The sequence below is a fragment of the Balaenoptera musculus genome, chromosome 3 (assembly GCF_009873245.2).
Source record: "Balaenoptera musculus isolate JJ_BM4_2016_0621 chromosome 3, mBalMus1.pri.v3, whole genome shotgun sequence".
Lineage (NCBI taxonomy): Eukaryota > Metazoa > Chordata > Mammalia > Artiodactyla > Balaenopteridae > Balaenoptera > Balaenoptera musculus.
The window spans coordinates 108,797,492-108,811,863 of record NC_045787.1 but is presented as its reverse complement, the minus strand read 5'-3'; the positions used below and the strand labels follow the sequence as shown (position 1 = coordinate 108,811,863).

The 14,372-nt window shown below is 45.4% G+C and overlaps 1 protein-coding gene across 16 annotated transcripts in view; it reads left to right on the top strand.

Annotated features, from left to right (window-relative positions):
* Nucleotides 1–14,170, top strand: part of P4HA2 (prolyl 4-hydroxylase subunit alpha 2) — a 75,868-nt gene extending 61,698 nt beyond the window's left edge. For 6 of the 16 annotated variants that reach the window (XM_036845912.1, XM_036845917.1, XM_036845916.1 and 3 more), the window contains 6 exons: nt 3,651–3,704; nt 3,815–3,883; nt 4,253–4,318; nt 6,088–6,156; nt 6,549–6,645; nt 13,705–14,170. In XM_036845912.1, the coding sequence (XP_036701807.1) occupies nt 3,651–3,704; nt 3,815–3,883; nt 4,253–4,318; nt 6,088–6,156; nt 6,549–6,645; nt 13,705–13,775 (426 nt within the window). In that variant the 3' untranslated portion in view covers nt 13,776–14,170. Of the gene's footprint in view, nt 1–3,650; nt 3,705–3,814; nt 3,884–4,144; nt 4,205–4,252; nt 4,319–6,087; nt 6,157–6,548; nt 6,646–13,704 lie in introns of all 16 variants that reach the window. The other 10 variants (XM_036845925.1, XM_036845922.1, XM_036845923.1 and 7 more) reach the window with 5 other exon arrangements.
* The last annotated feature ends 202 nt before the right edge of the window (nt 14,171–14,372 follow it).

Genomic DNA, 14,372 nt, shown 5'->3' with positions numbered 1-14,372 from the left:
GGTAGCACCATGCTGAAAATTTTGGGTAAAGCTCCTACTAATGTGTTGTCTGTTCTGTTGAGTTCAAATCAGTACTGACCACGCTCCCTTCTGAACATCCCAACTTCTGGGTTCTGCTGTAAAATGACGACCTGAGACACTGCCAGAGAAGTTTCACTGGCATTTTTCTTGAGTCCCCTGGATCTGTCTGTTTGGCCAGAGTTTCCGTGTATTTAAGGATATCACACTTTACCTGATCAACCATGGCTCTTCAGTAGAATATTGAACTGAGATCACTTGGAAAAGATCCTCTGAACTTTTGCCTGGACACATCCAAGCAAATCGGCACTCATTTTTCCCCCCTTAGCTGTGTCAGCAATCAAAACCAATATTGAAGGTCATCCTTATGAATTTATGTGAAGTCCACCAGAGTTTTTAAAAACATGCTGATTATCTTACAGTCCTGTGAAATTTTAATATAATTTTTTCATTTCAACTCAATTTAATGTTGAGTTTGTAAGCCTAATTTTTAGGTAAGTTCTGCAGACAAGCACATCAAGAGAGGACTTCTGCCACATCTCCCACTTTCCTCTTATGTGTGAGAACACCACCATTTCAAGAGTGATAGGGGCTCTCCATGCCCTGGGTGCATCCCTGTTGGCTTAGTTGTGATTCATATCTTCCTGGAGCAGCTTTGTTGTTGTTGTTAAGACATCTACCACTGCATATCAGAGCCAGTGTTAGGACTGTTGTGGCCCTTACTGAGGATGATGTTCTTCTTGGTTGCTGATTCCGTACCCTGGACCTAGAGGCTGAAAAGAGTGTACAGGACCTGTGCCCCTGTTGCTCTCCTGGCTGGCTTCCTGACTGCACCCTCTGAACCCTATCTCACATGCAACCCCAGAGGCAGCAGCTTCGTGCTTGGACTGGCTTCTCTGCCACAACCCTGGCTTCATCTTAACTGACATCTTGTCATGTTGTAACTCAATTGATGAATGGGATCTGAATGCTGCAACTCCAGTGGAGGGGCTTTTTATGGTCAGGGCTCTTCTGGAAGACCTGGACCACAGCTGCCAGGAGGTTGAGACACCGTTTTTGTTTGCTTTCATTCTCTAGGAACTGTCTTGGCATTTTCTTTGCCAGCCAGCATTGTTGAAAGCTTTGATCCTACCTGGTCTGAGGATAGGAACCTGGGTTTCAGTACCTGTCTCTCTGTGCTCATTCCACATTCCACGCAGTGTGATACATGCCTAGGCACCAGCAACAGCTTTCTCACCAGAGTCCCTACAGGCTTCTGGAAAGGAACTGGTTTTTATGCTATCTGTTGACACTCTTTCATCTGTAGTTGATGTGTTTGCTATAGAATATTTGGAAGAAAGGGCAAAAGAGGCTTTCTTTTGAATTGGATGAAGGCCTAAGAGTGGAAGAGATGCTATATTGCCAGAATTCTTGAAGATTGAAGACACTTCTGACTAGATGTCTCAGCCTCACCAAATAAGTGATTTCTAATCATTTTTTCCCCTTCATTCTGACCGCAGTATCATAAATACCCACATTTTTCAAAGGACTGATTCTTCTACTTTTGTAACAAATGAATACCTCCTCCCAGGAATCAGTTTTGATGTACAGTTGCTTGTTATTAAAGGTATGGGTCTGTGGCCTGGAGTTTTCCCAGATGGTGATTCTGATGGTTGCACATCCGGAAGTTCCCATGACACTTGTACTATTTGGGGACAGTATTAAAATAGTATAGGTACAATAGCTTTAGCACCATGATCAAATGTGATTCCCAAAACTGTTAAAAGATGAGCCAGCTGTTGACAATACAGCTTCTTTCATTATCCCCAGGTAGTGAAAGTTTAAGCACTCCATCCAACAAGTGGGAGTGTTGGAAAATGCAGTCATACCCTGCTGCTCCAGCAACAAGCAGCAACTGAATTTTCCTGAGTGCACTGGCAAATTGATCACAGTCATGTTTAAAATTTTCTTCAAGTTCTCAACTATAGTGGATCCAAAGAAAAATTATTTGTAATGTCACTTCATCAACTGCTCTAGAACTTCCCTCCTTAGATGAACCTCCAGGCTTAGGGTCACCTGCTGACCTCCTTGCACTAGACCTCCTTGCACTGTTGATAGGATTTCTAGCTATTTTTGGTGTGGGAATCTTTTTTTTTTTTTAATTTTTTAAAAAATAAATTTATTTATTTACTTTTGGCCTCATTGGGTCTTCGTTGCTGGGCACGGGCTTTTTCTCTAGTTGCTGCGAGCAGGGGCTACTCTTTGTTGCGGTGCGCGGGCTTCTCATTGCGGTGGCTTCCCTTGTTGTGGAGCACGGGCTCTAGGCGCGCGGGCTCAGTAGTTGTGGCGCACGGGCTTAGTTGCTCCGCGGCATGTGGGATCTTCCCTGAACAGGGCTCAAACCCGTGGCCCCTGCATCGGCAGGCGGATTCTTAACCACTGCACCACCAGGGAAGCCCCTGGTGTGGGAATCTTGAAGGCTAAAGCAGTATATGACAGCATATTTTCTCACTTGATTCTGATTCTTCATATCAACATTTTTATTTTTTTGGACACCGAAAAATTATGCTGCCGAAAATCCACATTTCATCACATTCGATAAATACTGTTTTCTACTCCAAGAGGAGGATTTTCTCTCTTGTAAAGCTCATGCTTCCTCTCTCTCCCTCATGTCCATGGGTCGCCATTATTGCCAGTTTTGCAGCATCTTTCACCTGTTAGAATCGCCAAAACGGATATACAAAATCAATTTTCTGAGGACTAATAGTTGAACTCCAAAGGTGTTTATGGTTTCATTAAGACACAGTAGCCAAGTGTTCCCAGATGGACATTGGTGGTACCATTTGGTACATCAGCTTTCATGTCAGATTCTGTATTTTGTCTTGAACTTCATCTCTCATCTAGCTACTGAAGCTAAAATAACCATTGTGATTTAGGACTTATATTGTGCTGATAAATTGTTCATAAAGGCATTTATGATTTCTAATCTAATTAGTGACACCTGAGGTGGCTCAGGCCCTATTCCAGGTCCAGGCTCCCACTGGGGGCACTGAGGTAGAGCAGCAGTTTTGGTCCCCCTGCAGCCAGCCGCCCATTCCCTGCTGCTTCACTTGGATGCAGAATTACTCTGTGCAGTGTACCACTGTGAGATGGAGTGGGATTTGTTTGTCCTATTCAGCCTGACCAAGAAGAGCTTCTGGGGCATGGTGACAGAGGTGGCAGGAGCACTGCCAGGCACTGAGTAGCTTCCAAACTAGCATTAAAAAAACCCCCAATCCTGAATTTGTTGTTGGCATTCTTCTGGATTACCATCTCATTATCTTCCAAATAATCAGGGCCCAGGCCGGGGCCTGCCTCAAGGAGGGCTCGCTCTGCTGCTGTCCAAGTGTCCCTGAAGGGCTGGAGCTCCTCCACAGTGGCCATCTGCAGCTTGCCCATCTTTTCCTTTTTGGGAAACCACATTTGTGCTGCACCCTTCCTCTTGGACACAGCTGTAGACCTGTTTGCAGCATTTGTTCTGCCCATACTGGGAGGGGATAGTTACCCTCCTTAGAGAGGCTGCTCTTGGGGGTTCTGGTTGTTACCTAGGGAAATGGGCTGCTTCAGGGTGGTTCATGCTGCTAACAAAGTCCAATGCTGTTATTTCCCACCAGGTTGCTAATTATGGAATGGGAGGACAGTATGAGCCACACTTTGACTTCTCTAGGGTAAGGCCCAAATCACAGGTGCTTTCAAGGGCTCTGCTGTAGCTGGTTTGAGAAGGCTGGAGCTTTCAGGAGCACTGTGGCCTTCACATCAGGCCCCCCTGCCTCACCAGGGCCCCCTCTTTGTTGCTGGAGAAGCCCAAGTCCAGAGCCAAGTGCAGCCCGACTGTTTCCCCTGTGAGGTCAGGAGTGGTCCCCCTGGCCCAAGCCTGCCGTTCTTTGCCCTGACTCTAAAGCAGAGGACCTCACTAGGTTTCTGTGAAAGCTGTTCCTACCCCCCTCCCCCATGCCTGGCCAGGGTTTCCTTTGCAGCCTTGGCTCCTGGTCCAGGCCAATATATGGAATACACACTTAGTACCTTCCCTTGACCTTTTTGGCCCCAGTCCTGTGGGTGGCGGGTGAAGTCAGTTGCAAACTCGGGTGAAAGTTGTTGTCTATTGCAGCGACCTTTTGACAGCGGCCTCAAAACGGAGGGAAATAGGTTAGCGACGTTTCTTAACTATGTAAGTATTGGGTACAGGCCCACTGTTTACTCTCACTTAATTTTATAGAAGGATGAGCAAGATGCTTTCAAGCGTTTAGGGACGGGGAATCGTGTGGCCACGTTCTTAAACTACGTGAGTATGACGCGTGCAGCGTATGGGCCTTAAGGGGAGCCTGGGTCCAGAGTGCTCTCTTATATTCACTCCTGTCAGAGCTGATACCACCAGTTGTTGCTTGATGGCAGGGCCCTTCTGGCCCTCAGCGCCCTTCTTGGCTGGAATAGAGAGTTGCCCTTTGTTCCCATTTGTGTGCTTCCCCCAACCCCTGTGACTTTTATATCCCTGGCTCCTATTTGATGGCCCAGAGCTAGTCTGGACTTTTGGGATGGGTGTCCTGGAGGGTTCCCTGCTTGGCAGCAGAGTGAGGAGGTAGCCTGGAAGTGCTCTTAGATGAAGCTGCCTTCGTTTCCCCAGAGCTCAGTGGCCTGCCTGCCTGCCTGCCACCTGCTGCCTGTACTCCAGCCACAGGCTCTTGGGTTTACCTCTCACACAAGGAAGAGTTTCCTCTCCCCTCTGCTGAGAGAGCCAGGTCTAGAGAGGCATAGAAGCTGTCAAGTAACTTAGAGACAGAAGCCTGTGTGCACTTTTCCCTTTGGTGTCTCATTTAAGTTTTTATCGTGTGGTTCTTATGTGCTGGGGACTGCCGTGAACATGCTGGTGAGCAGGACAGCATGTGTGGTCTCTCTTGGGCTTACGGTCCTAATATGAAAGACTTACTTTTAAACATAGGAGAGGTAATTGTTTAGTTACCATAGTGATAAGTGCTTTGAAGAAGTAGTGCAGCGTTGGGGTTCAGAGAAGGCCTACCTTGGGAAGTAACATGTCCACTAAGACTTGAAGACTGAGTGGAAATTAGTTGGTGGAACATGATTTCTGGTAGAGAAGAGAATGTGTGGAGACCTGGAAGAGGGAAGGAGATTGGGATGTTGGAAAAAGAGAAAAAGGGTTGTGTGTCTCAGAGATAGTGCATTAATCTGGGGTGGCTAGAGGGAGAGGCTGGTGAGACTGCCAGGACCTTCAGGTTCTAGAAAAGAGCCTGGATTTGATCCCCACTCTGGTGGGAAGCGATCAGGGGTTTTCATCTTATTCATTTACCATACGTCTGTTGGGTGCCTTTCAGTCTGTCTGGTATGTGTCCTGTGGAAATATTTTAGCTCCACGTTTGATTACATTACAGGCAAAAAACTTGAAGTAAGAGACAGACGAGAAAGTAGTGGTGCTTTGGGCATGAGCTGAGGCACGCTCTGTGGGCATGAGTGCAGCCTTGCTACTGTGGATATTGTGTTCCATTTAGTTTGAGGTTTTACTGTGGGAGAAAGCAGGCCCTTTGGAGACACAGTGCCCTAGCTGGCCCTGGGGAAGGTAGCTGTTCTGGGAAGGTGAGGGTCTGACTAGAGCTGCACGTTACTCAAGCCAGAGAAACAGAATCCATAGTTGGGACCATAGATGGTGTTAGAAGCTGCAGGGAGCTCCTGGTCAGGGCAGCTCACAGGGCACAGTGGCTTAGGCAACGGCCGGCCTGGATGAGGATAAAGGGGGTGGGGGTCAGTCAGGCATTTTCCCAGTACAGACTCAGATTTTTCCCACTTGAGGGCAGCCAGGATATGGGTATCCTGCAGGCCTACATCCCTCCATGGCATGGAGACTGTCCTGATGAACCACACAGATTAAGCAGGGTTTAGGGAGGGGCATGGTGTGGGAAGAGCCTTTCTTGGCCAAAAGGCTGGTGGTGGAGTTGCTCATGCTCAGAGGAGGGCGATCTGCATACTTTGTCATGTCCTTGGTGGCTCAGTTGCTCTGAGAGCATTGAGTAGAAGGGCCAAGCTCTATCCTTGTATTCCCAGATGAGTGATGTGGAAGCTGGTGGTGCCACTGTCTTTCCTGATCTGGGGGCTGCACTTTGGCCTAAGAAGGTAAGTTCTGGTTCTTGTGGGTCAAAAGTTGAAGTGCAGGACTCAGACCTCATCCATGTCTCCTAGTCCCATTCTGTGGCCTGCTTGACTATCACTTTGAGGGGCCTTAGCCCCTTCCTGCCTGAACCCTGACCTGTGGTCTCAGCTTCCGTCTGGGGAGATGGGATGGAGAGGGAAGTCCCTTCAGGGCCAGGTGGGATTCCAAACATCCACGCTACCGTGAAGGGTAGATGCTTTTTGGGGAGCTTCTCTACACTGGAGTCCCAAAGCCCTGTGCCCCTGGACATGGGAAGGTGAGGGTGTTTCTGCTTAGGGAGGGCTCTTTGGTACTCGGGGTCAGATCCTTGAGCCCAGTATCTAAGGGTGTTGTATGACAGGCCTTCTCTTTCCAGGGCACGGCTGTATTCTGGTACAACCTCCTGCGGAGTGGGGAAGGTGACTACCGAACGAGACATGCTGCCTGCCCCGTGCTTGTGGGCTGCAAGTGGGGTGAGTGGCTTAAGGTGTGGTGTTGGCCTCTGGGCTCTAGTGGTCAGCCTGAGACTCTGAGCTGGGAGACAATTGCTGCTAGATTTTCACAAAGCCAAGACTGTCTCCCTTTTTGAGATTTTGTTTTTCGTTTTAGTTTCTACTTGCTAACTGGTAGTCCCACCCAGCCATGTTGCTGTCCACTCAGCTGGTTATGTGCCAAGACAGCTGGTTGGGAACACTCTCAGAGATGCCTAGAGAGCTAAGGAAGCCCCAAGGAAGAATAGCTACATAAGCATCGTAGGTCCAGGATGGCTCCCCAGAAAAGTGGACTCTGGCAAGGGTTCTGAGGTTGCAGTGGGGGAGAACTGGAAACAGAGAGGAGAGGGTGTCCCAGGCAAGCAAAACCCACGTGGAACAAGGCACAGGCTAAAACCAGCATCATAGGTGTGGGGGCTGCCTGCCTTTGTCTTCTGCACAAGGGGAGGCCTGTGGCACAGGGGCCAAGAGATGAGACTCAAGGCTGGGACCAAACTGTGGAGGCTAAAAGTTGAGCTTTGTTCTGGAAGCAGCTGTGGTGAGTCATGGAGAGGCTTGAAGCAGGATGTGATAGGAAATGATCACAAAGAGATGATTTTATAGCCCTCTTGGAGAGTTATGGGGATAGAGAGTGATAGGTTCAGAGAAAATTAAGCAAATGAAAAAGTAAATGAGAAAAGAAAAAAGTTGTACAAGAAAGCAAATATAAGTACAGTTGACCCTTGAACAAAGCAGAGGAGGAACTTCAAGATGGTGGAAGAGTAAGATGTGGAGATTACCTTCCTCCCCACAAATACATCAGAAATACATCTACATGTGGAACAACCCCTACAGAACACCTACTGAACGCTGGCAGAAGAACTCAGACCTCCCAAAACGCAAGAAACTCCCCACGTACCTGGGTAGGGCAAAAGAAAAAAGAAAAAACAGAGACAAAAGAAGAGGGACGGGACCTGCACCAGTGGGAGGGAGCTGGGAAGGAGGAAAGGTTTCCACACAGTAGGAAGGCCCTTCGTGGGTGGTGGAGGGGGGAAGCTTCGGAGCCATGGAGGAGAGCGCAGCAACAGGGGTGCGGAGGGCAAAGCAGAGAGATTCCCGCACAGAGGATCGATGCCGGCCAGCACTCACCAGCCCAAGAGACATGTCTGCTTACCTGCCGGGGGGTGGGGGTTGGGAGCTGAGGCTCGGGCTTCGGGGATCAGACCCCAGGGAGAGGACTGGGGTTGGCTGCGTGAACACAGCCTGAAGGGGGTTAGTGCGCCACAGCTAGCCGAGAGGGAATCCGGGAAAAGGTCTGGAGCTGCTGAAGAGGCAAGAGACTTTTTCTTGCCTCTTTCTTTAGCGGTGGGCGAGGAGAGGGGATTAAGAGCGCTGCTTAAAGGAGCTCCAGAGACGGGCGCGAGCTGCGGCTATCAGTGTGGACCCCAGAGATGGGCATGGGATGCTAAGGCTGCTACTGCAGCCACCAAGAAGCCTGTGTGCAAGCACAGGTCACTATCCACACTCCCCTCCCGGGAGCCTGTGCAGCCCGCCACTGCCAGGGTCCCGTGCTCCAGGGACATCTTCCCCGGGAGAACACACAGCATGCCTCATGCTTGTGCAACGTCACGCTGGCTTCTGCCGCCACAGGCTCGCCCCGCATTCTGTACCCTTCCCTCCCCCTGGCCTGGGTGAGCCAGAGCCCCCTAATCAGCTGCTATGTTAACCCCATCCTGTCTGAATGGGGAACAGATGCCCTCAGGCGACCTACACGCAAAGGCAGCGCCCAATCCAAAGCTGAACCCCAGGAGCTGTGCGAACAATGAAGAGAAAGGGAAATCTCTCCCAGCAGCCTCAGGAGCAGTGGATTAAATCTGCACAATCAACTTGATGTACCCTGCATCTGTGGAATACCTGAATAGACAACGAATCATCCCAAATTGAGGCGGTGGACTTTGGGAGCAACGATATATATATATTTTTCCTTTTTCTCTTTTTGTGAGTGTGTATGTGTATGCTTCTGTGTGTGATTTTGTCTGTATAGCTTTGCTTTTACCATTTGTCCTAGGATTCTGTCTGTTGGTTTTTGTGTTTTTTTTTAGTATAGTTTTTAGTGCTTGTTATCATTGGTGGATTTGTTTTTTGGTTTGGTTGCTCTCTTCTTTCTTTCTTTTTTATTACTTTTTAAATTTTAAAAAAATTTTAATAATTATTTTTTTTTTAATAACTTTATTCTGTTTTATTATTATTATTATTTTCTTTCTTTCTTTTTTTTTCCCCTTTATTCTGAGCCGTGTGGATGACAGTGTCTTCGTGCTCTGGCCAGGCATCAGGCCTGTGCCTCTGAGGTGGGAGAACTGAGTTCAGGACATTGGTCCACCAGTGACCTCCCAGCTCCACGTAATATCAAACGGTGAAAATCTCCCAGAAATCTCCATCTCAACACCAAGACCCAGCTCCACTAAACGACCAGCAGGCTCCAGTGCTGGACACCCTATGCCAAACAACCAGCAAGACAGGAACACAACCCCACCCATTAGCAGAGATGCTGCCTAAAATCATAATAAAGTCACAGACACCGCAAAACACACCACCAGATGTGGACCTGCCCACCAGAAAGACAAGATCCAGCCTCATCCACCAGAACATAGGCACTAGTCCTCTCCACCAGGAAGCCTACACAACCCACTGAACCAACCTTAGCCACTGGGGGCAGACACCAAAAACAACAGGAACTACGAACCTACAGCCTGCGAAAAGGAGACCCCAAACACAGTAAGTTAAGCAAAATGAGAAGACAGAGAAACACACAGCAGATGAAGGAGCAAGGTAAAAACCCACCAGACCAAACAAATGAAGAGGAAATAGGCAGTCTACCTGAAAAAGAATTCAGACTAATGATAGTAAAGATGACCCAAAATCTTGGAAATAGAATGTAGAAAGTACAAGAAATGTTTAACAAGGACCTAGAAGAACTAAAGAGCAAACAAACGATGAACAACACAAGAAATGAAATTAAAAACTCTCTAGGACGAATCAATAGTAGAATAACTGAGGCAGAAGAATGGATAAGTGACCTGGAAGATAAAATAGGGGAAATAACTACTGCAGAGCAGAATAAAAAATAAGAATGAAAAGAATTGAGGACAGTCTCTGAGACCTCTGAGACAACATTAAATGCACCAACATTCGAATTATAGGGGTCCCAGAAGAAGAAGAGAAAAAGAAAGGGACTGAGAAAATATTTGAAGAGATTATAGTTGAAAACTTCCCTAATATGGGAAAGGAAATAGTTAATCAAGTCCAGGAAGCACAGAGAGTCCCATATAGGATAAATCCAAGAAGAAACACGCCAAGACACATATTAATCAAACTATCAAAAATTAAATACAAAGAAAAAATATTAAAAGCAGCAAGGGAAAAACAACAAATAACATACAAGGGAATCCCCGTAAGGTTAACAGCTGATATTTCAGCAGAAACTCTGCAAGCCAGAAGGGAGTGGCAGGACATATTTAAAGTGATGAAAGGGAAAAACCTACGACCAAGATTACCCAGCAAAGATCTCATCAGATTTGACAGAGAAATTAAAACCTTTACAGACAAGCAAAAGCTAAGAGAATTCAGCACCACCAAACCAGCTTTACAACAAATGCTAAAGGAACTTCTCTAGGTGGGAAACACAAGAGAAGGAAAAGACCTACAATAACAAACCCAAAACAATTAAGAAAATAGTAATAGGAACATACATATCGATAATTACCTTAAATGTAAATGGATTAAATGCCCCAACCAAAAGACATAGACTGGCTGAATGGATACAAAAACAAGACCCATATATATGCTGTCTACAGGAGACCCACTTCAGACCTAGGGACACATACAGACTGTATGCAGAAAACTGTAAGACACTGATGAAAGAATTAAAGGTGATACAAATAGATGGAGATATATACCATGTGCTTGGAATGGAAGAATCAACATTGTGAAAATGACTATACTACCAAAAGCAATCTAAGTATTCAATGCAATCCCTATCAAACTACCACTGGCATTTTTCACAGAACTAGAACAAAAAATTTCACAACTTGTATGGAAACACAAAAGACCCCGAATAGCCAAAGCAATCTTGAGAAAGAAAAACGGAGCTGGAGGAATCAGGCTCCCTGACTTCAGACTATACTACAAAGCTACAGTAATCAAGACAGTATGGTACTGGCACAAAAACAGAAATATAGATCAATGGAGCAGGATAGAAAGCCCAGAAATAAACCTACGCACATATGGTCACCTTATTTTTGATAAAGGAGGCAAGAATATACAACGGAGAAAAGACAGCCTCTTCAATAAGTGGTGCTGGGAAAACTGGACAGCTACATGTAAAAGAATGAAATTAGAACACTTCCTAACACCATACACAAAAATAAACTAAAATGGATTAAAGACCTAAATGTAAGGCCAGATACCATCAAACTCTTAGAGGAAAACATAGGAAGAACACTCCTTTACATAAATCACAGCAAGATCCTTTTCAACCCAGCTCCTAGAGAAATGGAAATAAAAACAAAAATAAATAAGACCTAGTGAAACTTAAAAGCTTTTGCACAGCAAAGGAAACCATAAACAAGATGAAAACACAACCCTCAGCATGGGAGAAAATATTTGCAAATGAAGCAACTGACAAAGGATTAATCTCCAAAATTTACAAGCAGCTCAATATCAAAAAAAAGGAACAACCCAATCCATAAATGGGCAGAATACCTAAATAGACATTTCTCCAAAGAAGATATACAGATTGCCAACAAACACATGAAAGAATGCTCAACATCATTAATCATTAGAGAAATGGAAATCAAAACTACAATGAGATATCATGTCATACCAGTCAGAATGGCCATCATCAAAAAATCTACAAACAATAAATGCTGGAGAGGGTGTGGAGAAAAGGGAACCCTCTTGCACTGTTGGTGGGAATGTAAATTGATACAGCCACTATGGAGAACAGTGTGGAGGTTCCTTAAAAAAGTAAAAATAGAACTACCATACGACCCAGCAATCCCACTACTGGGCATATACCCCGAGAAAACCATAATTCAAAAAGAGTCATGTATCACAATGTTCATTGCAGCTCTACTTACAATAGCCAGGACACGGAAGCAACCTAAGTGTCCATCGACAGATGAATGGATAAAGAGGATGTGGCACATATATACAATGGAATATTAGCCATAAAAAGAAACGAAATTGAGTTATTTGTAGTGAGGTGGATGGACCCAGAGTCTGTCATACAGAGTGAAATAAATCAGAAAGAGAAAAACAAATAATGTATGCTAACATATATATGGAATCTTAAAAAAAAAAAAAAGAAAGTGGTCATGAGGAACCTAGGGGCAGGATGGCAATAAAGATGCAGACCTACTGGAGAATGGACTTGAGACCACGGGGAGGGGGAATGGTAAGCTGGGACAAAGTGAGAGAGTGGCATGGACATATATACACTACCAAATGTAAAACCAATAGCTGGTGGGAAGCAGCCACATAGCACAGGGAGATCAGCTTGGTGCTTTGTGACCACCTAGGGGGTGGGATAGGGAGGGTGGGAGGGAGGGAGATGCAAAAGGAAAGAGATATGGGGATATGCATATATGTATAGCTGATTCACTTTGTTATAAAGCAGAAACTAACACACCATTGTAAAGCAGTTATACTCCAATAAAGATGTTTAAAAAAAAAACCAAAAAAAAAAACCAAGCAGGGGTTAGGAGTGGTGACCCTCTGCACAGCTGAAAATCCGTGTCTAATTTATAGTTGGCCCTCCATATGCACGGTTTCTCCATGTTCAAGGTTCTGCATTTGCAAGTTCAGCCAAGTGCGGATCATGTAGTACTGTAGTATTTACTACTGGAAAAAATCCGCATATAAGTGGACTCACTCAGTTCAAACGTGTTGTTCAAGGGTGAGCTGTATCATCTATTCAGTAGCTCAAGTGTGAGTAATATTTACATGGCATAATAATGTAAGTACTGAATATTAAGTTAACTAGAACTTGTGATTTAACTATATTGGGGGATGGGAGGGGGATCTATGTATTTTAAGAGTGGTGTAAAAAATTCCGTATCTCCATCTTCCATGGTAGACTATCAACATATAAGATCTAAAGTTGGAAGTCAAGAAATAACATTATGTTTTAGAAAAATGAGGATAAATATCAGAAGAAACAAAAGAGTTGAATGTTAGAGGAAGTGGGGATTGGTGTTGGGAAGGGGTAGGTAGGAGATTGCTATTTATCATTATAAGCCTTGAACAATTTGATTTTTTCAACTAAGTACGTGTATTACTTACAAAAATTAGTTATTATAAATTGTATTTTAAAAGTACTATGACTTGATTAGTACATTAAAAGCAATTTGTTTTTTCATTCATTATGAAAGAGTCTATGTTGAGAAGTGAAATTGTGGTTTGTGAGCATTTAAGACACAACTTTAGGTGATAGTGCTAGCATCAGCTCTGCTTCTCTGCTACCCACAGAACACAAGATTGATCTGCTGGCCCAGAGCTCCTGAGGTTGACATCCAGGCTCTCCACAATCCTGACAGGCTTCCTCGTCTCTTACCTCTGAGTTCCCACCCACCACATCCCAGTAATATCAAGCTTGTTGGGGTCCTTGACACATACCAGCGTGGATCATGCCTTGATGTCTTTCTCATCCTGTTCCCACTTCCTAGACCCCCTTGGTATAGGAACCACCTGTTCTGTCCATCTTCTTCACTGGATAACTCCTATTCAGCTCTATGTCCCAGCCCTGGAGTTTCCTCTTCCCCCACATGGTTAGATGCCCTTTGGCTCTGTTTCCATGGCAACCTACACACATATATCTTGTGTCACTGACAGAGTTTTGTACAATTATCTCTCTTCCTCACCAGCTCATAAGCAACTTGATACCCGAAACCAAATCTTACTCATGTCTGATTCCCCAGCCCAGTGTAGGAGTCATCAAGAAGGAATCATTAATTTTGGCTGCTGAACCAACAGGATTGTAACATACTTTCTATCTGTTCACAGTCTCCAATAAGTGGTTCCATGAACGAGGACAGGAGTTCTTGAGGCCATGTGGATCAACAGAAGTTGACTGACATCCTTTTCTGCCCTTCACCTCCCTGGCCCCACAGCCCATGTTGTCTTCAAGTTCAACGTGACAGACCCCCTCTACTTTCCAGCCCTTGTCAGGCGGGTCTTTGGAGGCGTGAATGTTTGTCTGGAGCAGAGAAGGTCCTGGGGAAGGTCCTGGGTGACTTGGGTGACCTGGGTCCCAGCCTCACCAGTCAGCTATCTCTGGCCGCAAGGGTAGGGTTGGAGCAGAGTCAGGTGGTCTAGCACCTAGCAAGGTGCTTTTGTACCTCAGTGCTTTAGGTGTGAGATGTTTCAGTGAACCAAAGTTCTGATACCTTGTTTACATGCTTGTTTTTATGGAATTTCTATTAATGTGGCTTTAACCAAAAAATAAAATGTCCCTGCCAGAAGCCTTAAAGAGCCTTATTTGGAGTATTTTTTGAAGACGGGGAGCTTTTACCAAGTTCATCATTTCCTATCCATCTTCTCTGTACAGGCAGAATCTAGGTAATGAATACTTGAGTGGCAAACCCTGATGTTAGGTTCTAGACCAGGTTTCAACACTTATTTTTTCTCTAAGCTTCAGTGTCCTTTCTGCAAAGTAAGGGAGACAGTCCCTC